The sequence below is a fragment of the Elgaria multicarinata genome, chromosome 18 (assembly GCF_023053635.1).
Source record: "Elgaria multicarinata webbii isolate HBS135686 ecotype San Diego chromosome 18, rElgMul1.1.pri, whole genome shotgun sequence".
Taxonomy (NCBI): Eukaryota; Metazoa; Chordata; class Lepidosauria; order Squamata; family Anguidae; genus Elgaria; species Elgaria multicarinata.
In genome coordinates, this window is record NC_086188.1 from 1929851 (window position 1) to 1943710 (window position 13860).

The window sequence follows — 13860 nt, forward strand, 5'->3', positions numbered from 1 at the left end:
ACCATGAATAAATAATAATAATAATAATACGAGTTTATATTGCGCTCTATTCCAGAGCACATTCCAGTTAAACACATTCCCATTGAAGCAGGAAGTGCTACAGTCCAGCCTTCCTCAACCTGGGGCGCTCCAGATGTGTTGGACTACAACTCCCAGAATGCCCCAGCCAGCTCTGCTGGCTGGGGCATTCTGGGAGATGCAGTCCAACCAACCTGGAGCGCCCTTGGTTGAGGAAGGCTGTGCTACACTACATCCAGAAGATGCATAGGCGATAGTGAGTTTCTCGGAAAAGGATAGGGTAGGGAGAAGAAATGGTGCTGTAACTTTTTCCACGTCAGTGCCAAAGGCCCAGTCCTCCTCGAAAGGAGTGTTTGGGCCCCATGAATGGCTGTATGGCCATTCATTGGAGGCGAGGGAGCGGTGAGCAATTGCCTGTCAAGGGCAGCTGTGACCTTCTGGTGGGGGCGGGGGCACTAACGCTTGCTGGTGGCCAAGTTTATCAAGGGCTGCAAACAAGCTGGTGACACAACCCAGTGTGGCAGATTCAGTATTTGGTGACTGACTCAGCCTGACATCGCCATTTCTCATCACTCCCTCTAATAGTGAACTTGGGGAGTGAGTGCCAACACAACTGGAGCCATGAGTTGCGGGGGGTGGGGTGGGGTGGGGTGGGGTGGCATGGCATGGAGGCACAAAAGGGAGATATTGACATGCTTGGGGGAAACTAGAGTTTTGTACAATGAGTGGGGGGAGAAAGGTGTCAAAAGCACACAAAGGGGACAAAAGGTCCTGTGAGGATAGAGCGTATTCTGTATCCCTTGGATGTCAATTGACAGTTGGAAAAAGTCGGGTGGGAGCAGTTGGGGTGGGGGCAGAATGAAGTATCCTGGAGCAGGGCCTGGCCTGCTGGCTGTAACCCTGATCAGGAGCCTTTCTGTGAGGAGGTGAGGATACGCTGCAACATTTTGTTGCCGGCCTGTTTGTCCTGTATAACTGCAGCGAAGGTAAGAAAATAAACGGAAGATGTCAACCCACATCCCAAACGGGGCTTTCCTCTTTTGGCTGTCATGCATTCGCTCATCCCTCCCGCACGGTGGCCGCATTCCTGAAAGGAGGGAGGGCAGGCCTCGGCCCATAAAAGGAAGCCACTTTTCTTATTTATTTAATTAAGGTATTTTTATCCCGCTCCTCAGCCAAAACAGGCTCTGGGAGCGGTTGGCAGGCAATCAGTAAAACAAGTTACGTCCAATCTAAAATGGCACGACACACAAGGAAAGAGGGATGGGAAAGGAAGAGGAAAAATGAAGCGGCCTTTCAGCAGGGTTGGTGTGATGGCCGTGCGCCCCATCCCCTCTCCTCTGCTTCAGCCTGCTGGTGATGACAGCTGAGGGAAGAGGAGCCTTCCCTGGAATGGTGGTTTCAGGAAGGCCCCGATCCCCTTCTCTCCCTTGGAGTCCTCAGCGCTGACTCAGGTGCAGTATTTTGCACTCTGCACATGCACAGAAGCACGGTTTGCCTGCGCTGGGAGGGCTGGCGGCTGGCATTCCACGGTTCAGCTGAGGCGGGGGCGTGGCGTACTTCCGATGACGTCTCTACGTCGTGCGTTCGCCGCGGTGGGGGTAGGAGAAGAGGGGCCTTTGCGCCTGCCCTACTTGGACCAATGAGGAGACGCGTTTGTTGGGGACGGGGGTGGGAAGAGGCGCGCTTGACAGGACCGGCTGCCAATGGGGGCTCGGAGCCGGCCAACGGCGAGTCGGGCGCTGGCCAATCGCGTCGCGGGGGGCAGGTTAGGAAGCGCTGAGGCGGCTGAGGGCCGGTTTCCCGATTTTCGCTCGCTGTGTGTGAGGGAGGCGGCGGAGGCGGAGGCGGCGAAGAAGAGGCAGCTCGGGCCGAGAGCTAGCGAGGTAAGCCAGGGGCAGGCAGGCGGGCGGGCGGGCAGAAGAAGCCGAACATGTCCCCTCCGCTAGCCGTCCTCGTTCCCCTTCCTCCATCAGCGGCAGGAGACTGGGGCTTGTCCCTTCTGAGAGGAATTAGGGCGGTTGCGGGGTGGGGGAGGGGAGAGGCGCCCCTGGCCTTCGCCCCACAGGATGACGCGGGCGAGCGCCTGGCTTTGGGGCTGAGTGTGGAGGAGCCTTCTTGCGGGGGGGGGGGAGAAAGAGATGTGGACAACCCCCCCCCCATCCTCCTCCTCCTCCTCCTCTTCGCGCCCTTCCTTCAAGGAGCTCGAGGGCGGCCGACGAGGCTCTAGCTTGGCTCCTCCCTCCTTCACAACAACCTTGTGAGGTAGGTCAGGCCAAGTCACGCTGCGAGGCTGCCACCCCCGCCAGCCTGTGGGCTTCACTGGTGGTGGTGGGTTACATGGGCCTCAGGGCCTGTCAGAAGAGTGGTGGCAGGGCAAGGAGGAAGGGAGGGAGGGAAGGAAGGAAGGGAGGAAGGAAGGGCGCCGGGCTGGGCGAGAGGTTTGTGAAAGGCGTTCAGAAGAGGATGCGAGTGAGTGAGTAAGCAGGCTGGCAGGCTGGCTGGCAGGCAGGGAAACCAAAAGGGAAAGTGACCTCTTCTCTCCTCCCTCCCCAGGACAGCGAAAGCACCATGGCTGCTGCAGCGGCAGGAGAGGAGGAATGTGAAACCCGGCTGTGCAGCAATTGGTAAGAAACGAAAGTGAGCGGCTGCCGACGGGGTGGGCCTAGGAAGACAGGAAGCTGCCTCCTGAGCCAGGCCCTGGGTCCATCTGGCCCCGTGTTAAGAACACCAGAAGGGCCCTGAGGCAGGATCAGGCCCAGGGTCCCTCCAGTCCAGCGCTCTGTTCACACGGGGGCCAGCCAGCCAGCCGTCGGCCAGGGATGAACAAGCAGGACATTTAAGGATTTTTATGCCGCCATTCAGCCAAAAAAGGCTCTCACGGCGGCTTACAAAAGTATTTCTTGACAGTCCCTGCCCACAGGCTTACAATCTAAAAGACATGACACAAAAGGAAAGGGGATTGGGAGGGAGGAGGAGGAGGGGGAAAAGGAAAGCAAATTCAGGCACTACAATCTTAGTTGTAAAGTTCAGCAGTTACAGTTGACAGCAGGAGGGAGGGGGCTCTCAGCTGGAGCTGGACCCAGGCACGGTGGAGAGGTGCCTGACTGCTGCTTCCTCCCTCACTGGTGGTGCAACAGCACCCTCCCACCCATGTTCCCCAGAACGTGGGTGAGGAACATGGTGTGCATAGGCTTTTACTGCCTCTGACGTTGGCACATACCCTTCTTCTCCTCCAGGAATTTATCCAACCCCCTTTTAAAGCCATCCAAATTGGAAGTGAGTTCCATAGTTTTACTCTGTGCTGTGTCATTGCCTGGCATGTTTTAGACTGAGCCCTGGTGTTTTCAAACTAGATTTCAGGCAAAATTTAACCTCAGGGTTTAGGGTAGAAATCAGGCAAAAGTAGCAAGCTTGGCTCTAGAAATAACAAGCAAGATAGATATCCCATCAAGGCTACTAGCCACTGATGGCCTTCTCCAGGAATTTATTCGACCCCTTTGAATTTGTGGCCATCAACAGATCTTGTGGTAGTGAACTCCATAGTTTAACGCTCTGCCATGTGAAGAAGTCCTTCCTTTTATCTGTCCTGAATCTCCCACCCATCAGCTTCATGGGAGGGCCCCACTGGCTTCTAGTTTTAGGAGAGAGGGAGAAAAAAAATCGGCATTGACTGGCAGCCATGGCTCTCCAGGGTTTCAGGCAGGGGTCGTTGCTGGGGTTTGAACCCGGGACCTTTTGCATGCCAGGCAGAGGCTCCACAGCACTTGGGTACATTTGCACGATTGGGCTATAAGTCGGTTATCTTTGTCTTCGGGAAAACCCTGTGCTCGTACACAAGAAATTCCAGAAAGCTTCAGCTGCATCGCCTTCCACACTGTCTTATGTTCTTGCCTTGGATCCGTCCTTTGAATAGGTTAATATAGTGTAGTGGCTAAAAGAACGTGGGGCTGGGAAATCCCTGGTGAAAATTCCCCCCCCCCCCTTCTGCCATGAACTTGCTCACGACCTCACTGCCCACTTGTAAGCTGTAATGATGGAGATAACGTTGGCATGCCGTTCAGGATTTCTTATAGGGATTATTGAGATAATGTGAAGTGCTCGGAATATTTGAAATAATCTTATTTGAATGCTAAGTGTTTACATGAGTTTGGGGTGGCTATCCCAGGCTAATGATTGTGTGATCAGGTCTGTAGCTAATATATCTGTTTTTCTCCTTCTGTCAAGAAGTCTGTTTTGTGGGCTGTAATTTTCCTAAGCTTTATTTGTCGAAGGGAGATTTCCTGGGAGTCGGGTTCCTGTAAGTTCTGCGGAGGCCTCCATGCAACATGGAATTTGCCCTTGGAGGAGGCTTGCTGATTGACTTTCCACTTTGGAAAGGGCTACAGCTGATTAAAGTCAAGGGGCCTTGACTGAATACCGTGTGGCAGATGTCTGTTTCTTTGCTCTCTCTTAAGCCAAGGTTGCACCAAAGATCATCTCGGTTAGTCAGAAGCATTTAGAAGGGGAACAACTTACTATAGACAGATGGTTGCCTTTTGGAAGGCTGGTTCTGGCCCTCCAGCTTATTCTGCTTGTGAGAGCAGCCTGTGGAAGGCCTGGGGGAAGGCTTTGGAGCTGCTGTTCAGGGCCAGTCACTTTGCAAGGGAAGAGACCAAGCCGCAGAGCAGCAGCAAAATCCCTCCCCACCCCCGGTGGGATTGCTTCTTTGCAAGATTAAGCTCCTTGAATTTTGTATCCTGTCTTCTGCTTAGCTTGTAACCGCGAACTGTAAACGTGCCGGTGTGCCCTCAGGGTGGGTGGCTTGTTTTTGGCCAGCTTGCGGGCAGGGAGGACGGAGCTGTGCCGAATGAGGGGGCGTCTCTCTCAGTCCCGTTGAGTTCCGTGGCATGGAACCTCCAAGCCCGGACTGCAGCTGGAGAGGGCTTCACAGAAGAGGAATAAAAACGAGGGGCCGGCTTTCTAAGTGGTTTAGGGATGCCGCCTTTTCTACACGCCCCCAAGGCAGCATTCCAGATTCCATGCACTTGTCCAAGGGCCGTCTGTCTCTTACAGCAAAAAGGACATTCCTGCGGCGAACTTCACCATCCACGAGATCCACTGCCGTCGGAACATTGGGGTCTGTCCCATCTGCATGGAGCCTTTCCCGAAATTGGAGATGAGAAACCATCAGGAGCTGGAGCACACGCAGGTGATCAGCGGCACTTCTTCCCCTCTCCCTAGCACCTCCTCCCCCAACCCGGTGCCCTCTAGGTGGGATGGGCTGTGGCTCTCACCATCCCGCAGCCAACTCATCTGTGGGGCACCAGGTTGCAGGAGGCCGCTCCAGTAGGTCTTCTCCCCGCGAGGCAGGTTTAATCACAATCTCTGCTCTGTCCTTTGTCCACGCACGTGTGTCTTCCATCCTAGGTCACCTGCAAATGCAGCATGAAGATGGACAGTGGTCTGTTACAGGAGCACAGGGTTAGTATGCTGCTTCTCACGGGCTGGCCTTTCTCTTGGGATACCAACAAAGCAGGGGCTTCGGCCTGGTAAAATAGCCGCTTCCATGGGTGGGTGCTCGTAAGTGGGGAAGCGTTTTGTGAACTGCAAGAGAATCCGTAGGAGCATCCCAAGCTGCTGTGCATTGGTCCACCTAAGCTCAGCTTTGTTGACACTGACTGGCAGCAGTGGGCTCCCCAGAGTTTCAGGCAGGACTTTCCCCAAACCCTACCTGGAGATGCCGGGGCTTGAACCTGGAAGCTGTTGCTTGCAGAGCAATGAGCTACGCCCCCTCCTTTCTCCGGTCTTTAGAAGACTCATTTGCAAGGCAGGAATATACTATTTTCATTGCGGCGGGTGCAGGTTGGGGGGCAGTGAACAGAGGGCTGCTTCGGATCTGCTGTGTTTTCGCATGCGCTTGTGCGTGTGGCAAAACTGAGGTGGCAGCGGCAACAGGCACTGAAGATGGTGTGAATGCGGCTACCGAGCGGGCTGAGAGGGCAGGTGGCCGGCACTCTGGATTTCTTTTTACCACGTGTGGTGAGCTGGACTCACACAAACAATATTTGCCCCCCTTTTTGAGTCTTAATTCGCTGACCTTCATAACCCGGTGCTGGGATTCTCACTGGAAACGCAGCTCCTCGGCACGCTCCTACCTGAGAAATGGGCATCCGGCAACCCTTCCTGAACCCGCGCCAACTGTCTGGCTTCCCCAAACTCCTTCCTGAGGCTGGCCTTCCAGTCATCCAGGAAAGGTGCCTCGTTGACTCCCTCCACCTCCAAGGCCAGGGCGACCGTGCCTGCTTTGCTCCCTTCTCCTTGCAGGCTTCAGCGTGCCCCTTGCGGCCCACGGCCTGCCAGCACTGTGAGATCGAGCTGGCCTTCAACAAGCTCCAAGAACACGAGGACTACTGCGGGGCTCGGACTGAGCGCTGCAGCCGGTGCAGCCGCAACGTGATGCTGAGAGACCTGCAGGGCCACCCGGAGGACTGTGCGAAGCAGGCCCAGGAGGCGAGAATCAGCCAGGCCAAGCCCGGCTTGAACTCCGAGGTGGTTTTCCGTAACATTCAGACCATCAGGAACATCCTCCGTCCGGACGACGCTGCAGGATCCCTGTCAAGGATGAGCAACTTTCCGGAAAGTAGGCTTTACAATTGTCTCTCGGGCGACCAGCTCTCCAGGGAATTCGGCAGAAGGACCGGCGCTGTGCCACAGCCCGATCGCAATCGAGGTAACGGCATCATTGGAAAATCCGCAAAGTTGGCATTTGGTGTCGTTTTTCTCTGGAGTATTTCGAGTGCTCTGTTTATTTCTGACATTTTTCGTGCCGCTCGATAACATAAGCCTGGAGAAATAGCAAGCGGCCTAGCTTCACCGTGGCGCTCTGTAGGTCAGGTACACGAAATCTCTTTTGCGCCTTTACTTTTATTGTACCTTACTGGCTCTGAAGCGGTATTCTCCCTAAAAAATTAATACCGTCTTTCTAAAATGATTGGAGCTGATCACTGCTCAGGTCTTTGCAGGAGACAGTCTCCCTCATGTCAGACCACTCGGCTCCTCCCTGGTTGAAGGCGAGGCAAAAGGAATGAGGCTGAGCCCGTTTCCCTGGGCAGTGGGGGAAGGCAGGACGTCAGTGTTGCGGGCCGTCCGGAGTCGCAAGGTCTTCTGTCCTCCTGGGCGGGAGTGATGTTGGGCAGCGCTCTCTTTCCCAAAGGCAGCATTCCGCCGCCTTTGCTTCCTGTGCGTTAGCCGGCGCTTCACTTCTCAGCATGGGAGTGAAGTGACGAGGAACAGCAGGCGTTTAACCCACCGGGAAGTGACCGTGCAGCCACTGCAGGGGTGACGAGGGCTCATGTTGGATGAGCAGCCTTGAATTCCTGAGGGAAGGTGAAGCCGCACAAAGCCTTGTGCTGCCTTCTTAAACTGAACCTTTCAAGGAGGGCTATGAGGCTGCAGGGTCACACCCTAAACCCCGGTTACCATTAAACATGGGTAAGGCGGGGGCTGCGAAGGGAGCCCACCGGTCCGTCGCCTGACTCCTTAACGCTCCCGGCGGCTATATGCGTTGCAGCCTCAGAGGCCACCAGTTCACAGCTCGGTGCAACGGTATCCTGGCTCTCCTCGGTACAGCTGACTATGTCAGGGGGAACAGTTCCCGTCCCATCTCCGTCCTTGAAATCCAGTTCGAGGGGAGCCTTTGCACAAGCTTTGACAGGCACGGCCGCACCTTTGGGCTTGCGTTGCTGCTGCTTGTTTTGCAAATGAGAAGTCCAGACGGTGATGACGATAAAGGCCAAAGCACCCCGCCGTGTTTGTTCTTAATGTTGGTTTTTGTTTCGTCCCACGCAGCCCACCTGGAAAAGATAGCAGCCCCCCTGCCCTTTGGCGGAGAGCCGGACTGCAACTTTGATTACCTGTTGGCTCTTAGCTTGCAGCACGAAAATAGCTCTCGTGAGCCCAGTGGGACAGAGGTCCAGAGGGACTTCTGGAAGAATATCTTCCCTGCCAGGACTGGGCCAGCCGAGAACTCAGCTGAGGCAAATGACTCCAGTATTTTCTCTCGGGATTTGCTGATACCTGCTAACACTACAGACAGGTCCAAAAGTAAGTAACTATTTGGTGTTGGGTGTCTGGGAGGCCCTCTGGTCATTGGATGGGTTGCTGCGATGCCATGGAATGTTCACAAGCATTCGAGTTCCTGTGCAGGAACTTTTGAAAAAAAACATTCACAAAGGTTTTGGCTTCAATAAAGGGTGTGCATGCTTGCTTAGGCCGCTGGGGTTGGGGGAGCTCGCACAGGATCCAGGGACAGGAGGGGCTGTGTGCTGTTGGGAGGGGGTGGAAAGGCAAGACTGGCTGTAGGTGTGGGGGTCCCGCGCCCCAAGGCACCTGGGCGCAAGGCTGAATTTCTAAAGTGGCCTTGCACCGACTTGCCGATCTTCACCATTGTGGAAAGACTCCTGATTTCTGCAAACGTATTTGCTGCATTTCAACCCAGGTGGCCTGAATGTAGTTCATGCTAGCTTCATGGTGTAGAAGTCGCTAGAATGCACTACGTGAGGCTGCAGCAGAGGGAGAGATGGGAAGTAGAGCTGTCAGTTCTGCTGAGAGAACAGCTGTATCGGGCTCCTCCTCTTCCCTGAATGCTTCCAATGCAGCTAGTCATAAGAACTATTTAATTAAAAAAAAAAACACTGGTGCCTGGACATACCTATTTTCCTTTCCCCTCCCCATTGCTTTTTCCTTTTGTGCTGTGCCATTTAGATTGTAAGCCTGAAGGCAGGGACTGTCTTATATGTGTGCTGTTCATATGCAAACTGTCCTGGGAGCGTCATCATCAGAAAAGCAGGGTGAAAATGCTTTAAAGAAATCTTTGCTGGAACAGGAGAGAGCCGGGGGAGCTTCTGAATCTAGAGCGACATTCTAGAAAACTTGAGTGTGGCGAATGCACACAAGGGGGCACTCCGCCTCGCCCCAAAGAATCCTCTGAGGTTTCCTGGTCCCTTTGTGGTGGGGGGAGGCATGGGGCCAGTTTGCTTCCGATGGCCAGAACTGGATTGCAGAGACGCAGGCTCAGAGCCGTTCTCTGCTGCCCAGATAGGCTCTGGGTGACTCGCCGTCAGCCAACCTTGGTGGCCTGGCATTGAAATGGCAAGAATGGTGACCCCCCCCCCCCAGGCTGTAAGGAAGAGTACAGTGACAGAAGTTCTCGGTGGGCGCTGTGGTGAAGCGTGTATAATCTTGTCTCCCTTTGCCTTGCAGCTGAGATCCTGCTGCCTTGTGAATTCTGTGAGGAGCTGTACCCCGAGGGCGATCTAATCCTTCACCAGGTTTTGTATATTGCAGTGTATCTCCCTAATGCTGACAGACGGGAGAAGCCGGCTGCTCTGTGGAACAGGGCCCCGAGGTCTGCCTTGACATAGTCCAACTGCGCTGAAGGCAGGGCTGGGGGTTGCTGTCCATGTGCGTTGGGGACTCTGACAACCAGCTCGAAGTTGTAGCTTTCCGTTTAGATAAAATAAGAGCAAGTTTCTAGCCCTTAGCAACAGAGACGAAAAGGTGTGGGTCAAAGGCCTCTGGGCTCAGTGGGGTGGGGCTTCCCCAGTTTGGCAGTGACGTGCATGATCAGCATCACAGGTGTCTTGTGTGCCTTTTTTTGCTTTAAGGCTCTCCCTTCGCAGTCCGGAGAACGCTGTGCTTGCAGGCCCTGACCTGCCTCTTCCTGTGTCCCGCTGGGCTGCCTTCTCCCTGGCCTCTGAGGCTGGCTGTGATGCAGGCCGTCGGAGGAGGAGGAGGAGGAGGAGGTCGGGTCTCTCAGTGCTCCGAGTAGAGCTGTCTCAGGCAGTGGTGCTTGACTGGCAAGCCTCTTTGCCCAGCTCTCGTTTTTCCAAAACAAACTATGCAGAGCCCAAGCGGTATATTTGAAACACAGATATGTATAACCTCAGCTTAAAATAGAGATTGTTTTCCCCCTGATGCCCACGATGCTCACAGGAAAGGGGGGCAGGCCGTGGACGGCTTCTGTGGATGGGAGTCGCTCCAGGCCTGGGTTAAGAACTGGTGGGCCATTGCCGGCTATTTCTGCCCTACCTCCCCATCGGCTGGGGGCACCTGAGAAGGAGGGAAGTGATGGCCGCGTTCTGCCCTTGTGTGCACAACAGACTGGCTGCAACCCGAGAAGCGCCTTGGCCTCCTTTAGCAAGAGAAGCACCTTCGTCCCTCGGTCGGAGCGTCTCCGGGACCTGTGGGAGCAGCTGCAGAGCGAGCGCTCGGCCGGCAGCGGCAGAGAGACGCTTCCTCTGCAGCCTGAGCTCCCGTGCGGCAGCCTCATGCTCCCGTGCGAGTTCTGCGGCGTCCAGCTCGAAGAAGAGGTCCTCTTCCATCACCAGGTACGGCGAGTTCACGCGGAGCTGCAGGCAAGCCAGCTCTTTCTGGGGAGGCCCCCCATGACCGGCGTCCTCTCTTGACCCAGGACCAGTGTGACTTGCGTCCAGCCACCACCCCCTCAACAGGAAGAACGCCGTCGCAGCCGGGGGCTCCGGCCGTGGAGAGCTCGGAGGGAACAGAGTCACCGGATCGGCCTCGGAGGCGCATTCGCCATCAAGGTACGGCCGTTGCCTCTTGGCCAGGCGGGCAGGTTCCCAAGCTGAAAGCTCCGGTGAGCAGTGAAGCGTCTGCTTTGCTGCCCAAAGCAGGGCAATTCCAGGGAGTGTGGATGATCTCTCTGCCTCCCGTGCCAAAGAGGGGGACGCGCCTCCCTGGCAGAGACTGGCCACGGCATGGGGGGGGGGCAATGAGGGGCGGCGACACTATGGCCATGCAGGAAGGGGGCGGCCTTCTTTCCATTCGTGCCGGTTTGCTCCTGTAGCCAATGGGGGCAGCAGTCTTTGGGGTTAGAGGCCCACGGCGGCTGGACAGGGAGGGCTCCACCTCTTCTGGCGCTTACCATTGGCTCTTGCACCTGGGGCCTTTTCCACGTCGACGTCGCGCTGAGCAGTCAGTTCTCAGTGGCAGGCACAGCACGTAATGTTCTGAAGGCGGACTGTAGGTCTGCTCCGTGTCTGTGGCTGTTTCTCTCCGCGACGGTTCCTGATTTCTCTCTCTTCTACTTCAGGGGAAATCTCACCTCAGTACCTCGAGGAGTTCAGCAAGCAGAAGCCTCCCCAGCTTGTCCAAGGGAGCCACCCCCGGGGCAACCAGGTGGCGGCCAGGCGCATCCAGCTGACCTCTCCCAACAACATCCGGGAAAACCACGCTGGCCCCCCCAGGGCGGGGAAGGCCAAGGACCTGGGAGGTGGCCGTGGAAGAGCGCCCCATTGGGGCCCAGCCGACCCTGCCGCTGCCTCCCTGCCCCCCAGGCGCTCGTCCCTCCGCTTCCCTGTCAGCTACGAGCCAAGCTTTGGAGTGGCCATTCCCACGCGGCCCAGGTAGAGGTTCCCTGGCCACTGGCCTGTGCTTTGCAGCTCTCCTGGTTGCAGTTCGTAGCAGAACCAAATGCTCCCTCGGTGGAGGAATGCCTCTCGGGGCGGGTTGCTCTCTCACCTGCTCCAAGAGGTGGAACCAGGCCAATCTGGAAAGTGCCCCCCTTCCGGGAGGAGGAGAACTTCCGTCCCGCCTTCACCACCCTCGCGGGGAACGTGGCTTTCTCCTCCTCGGGGCAGGATACCCCAGCCCCCCTTTGTGCCTTTTCCTCTGAACACTGGTTGCAGGGAGGTCGACTGCGGGGCTTGTGGGCCTAGCTGAGTGGGTGCTGCCTCTTCTTAAAAGAGGGCCGCGGTGGCCATCCTCAGAGTTTTAAAAGAACTCGGAAGAATGTTTTCATTTCAATCTGTGTTTGGTCGGCGTGCTGCCCATTGAATTTTGTTTGCTGCTGTCCATTAATCAGGGGAAACCTTTGGAAAAGTCATGAGATTTTGTAAAACAAAGCAAAACTATCTATCTATCTATCTATCTATCTATCTATCTATCTATCTATCTATCTATCTATCTATCTATCTAAAGAGTATACTGCTTTGAAAGGACCATGACCTGAGAGGCAGGTTAGAAATCCTTTGAGTAAGAGTCAGTTAATCAAGCTGTTTGAGGCTGACGTGACGTCAGTTTCAGGTCCCCGTCGCCAATGTCAGCGGCCCTCTTTTTCTGCTCTCTCCTTGCAGCCTGAGAAGTGACGGACGCAGGAGTCCCACTGGGACTGCCCAGTACAACAGCAGCAAGGTAAGAGCTGCGGGAGACCCGGGTTGTCTCACAAGGCCTGGCTCACTTTCCTCAAGGCCCTTTGAGCATGCAAAAATGCTGCACCACCAGGACACGCACACTTTTTTTTTTACAACAAATTTTTAGGGATGTCACCTGGTTAAAGGAATTTTACTTGCTTCATCTATTTAGTTTAAACCAACTGCTATTCTCCATAAGCCTGCCATTAGGACGGCATGGTTCTCCTAAATGAGTTGGTTCTGCAACTCACGAGCGAGCGCATGGCGGGATCTGGAGTTGTGCGTTGCTCCTTTGCCCTTCTGCCAGCCTTCACTTCCTGCTGTTCTCTTTCACAGGCCAAGCCGTGGCGAGCGGAACCGGACTATCCTGACAATGAGTAGGGGAGGTTTCCAAGTCCCTCTGGGTTGCCTTTTCCTGCCCTTATTCCAGCGTGGCAGTGATTTTTTCCTGGAGGGGACCCCTGTGATGCAAGCATACCGCAGCTGCAGGCCAGAGATGTGGCAATAGGAACCCCTTGGCTCGTGTTAGGACTGCTTTTCTTGAATGTGCAATGTGTTTCTGCTCTGGAGTAGAGGGCCAGGCCTGCGTCTGGGGATCAGCCCAATCGTTTTAACTGTAGGACAGATTTGGAGTCTTTTAGGTGTTCTGCTTAAAGAGTGCTTGGCCTTGTGTTCCTGTGGAGAGACGTGGTGTACACACGCGCACAAAATGCAGCAAGGCGTTCAAAAATCTGTTGCTGGTCCAGTCAGCAGGCAGTGCGTGCCGCTGGGAATAATTTCTCTACCCGTACTTGGCGATCTCTTGCTTTTCCCCGTCAGGTCTGGGAAAAGCCATAATTTATCGTGGCTGTGCCTGTGTGTGTAAATAACATGATCTTTAATACCCGAAGTGCCCAGTAAATGTCCTAAAAACTGAGACAGGCTTCTGTTCTTCTTTTTCTCTCTGCTGATTGTTCTGTCCTGGAGACTGTCTGTTTTAAATTTCTTGTAATAAAACTTTGTATCTACGGCAGTCGTATGCCTTGTTAATGGGAAGGTAGCTTTTTACTTATCCTCCCACTTTTGTAGCTGCAATCCTGAGGGATGGAGGGTCATGGGAAGGGAGGAAAAACCCTCTTCATCCGCTTCTCCGGTGTTATACAACAGTAAAGGGCTCAAGGTTGTGGCTGGCTGCAAGCCCCGTTCCTGAGCACTTTAAAGCAAAGACTGGACAGGCAAAAGGCGTGCCCTCCTTTCCTTCCTCTTGAATTTAATCTTGTGGTGTCCATCCCTGCTCTCCCCAAAGACCTTAATTCACAATACTATAACCTGGGTGGTCTTGCTGCTATGAACAGATAACTGGTAGCCCAGGCAAGTTTAGCGTTAGAGGAAGAAGCAATGGTGATCCTCACACACATACACAGGAGCTCTGGTCCAAGTTTGCCAGAGGCTGGGCCCCTCTAGGGCATCCTAGTTCCAGATGCTTCCCAGTGCGTGGCGGCTGTCCACAGCACAGCAATAGGGATACAATCACAGGCCCTCACCCCAGCTGTCAAGATCAGATGAAGAACAAAGGGTTAAGGACACTTCCACCAAAAGTAAGCATTTATTAAATACAAGAAAAGCCAAAGAGTTCTTAAAAACAAGTGGCAACCAACTTTGCAGTGTT

At 54.8% G+C, this 13860-nt stretch overlaps 1 protein-coding gene across 1 annotated transcript; it reads left to right on the forward strand.

Annotated features, from left to right (window-relative positions):
- Positions 1-1771: 1771 nt before the first annotated feature.
- TRAFD1 (TRAF-type zinc finger domain containing 1) lies at positions 1772-13224 on the forward strand. The gene is made up of 12 exons (XM_063143764.1): positions 1772-1904; positions 2575-2645; positions 5074-5209; positions 5428-5481; positions 6325-6730; positions 7849-8103; positions 9262-9329; positions 10161-10388; positions 10472-10604; positions 11114-11426; positions 12156-12213; positions 12549-13224. The coding sequence occupies exons 2-12, from the start codon at positions 2590-2592 to the stop codon at positions 12591-12593; spliced, it is 1752 nt and encodes a 583-aa protein (XP_062999834.1). The 5' UTR covers positions 1772-1904; positions 2575-2589; the 3' UTR covers positions 12594-13224.
- The last annotated feature ends 636 nt before the right edge of the window (positions 13225-13860 follow it).

Bases quoted from the DNA above. Each gene is read 5' to 3' on its own strand.
- TRAFD1 (XM_063143764.1), top strand. From the start codon at position 2,590: ATGGCTGCTGCAGCGGCAGGAGAGGAGGAATGTGAAACCCGGCTGTGC. The intron at 5,210-5,427 runs GTGATCAGCGGC...CTTCCATCCTAG, and splicing joins AGGAGCTGGAGCACACGCAG to GTCACCTGCAAATGCAGCAT. The intron at 12,214-12,548 runs GTAAGAGCTGCG...TCTCTTTCACAG, and splicing joins CCCAGTACAACAGCAGCAAG to GCCAAGCCGTGGCGAGCGGA.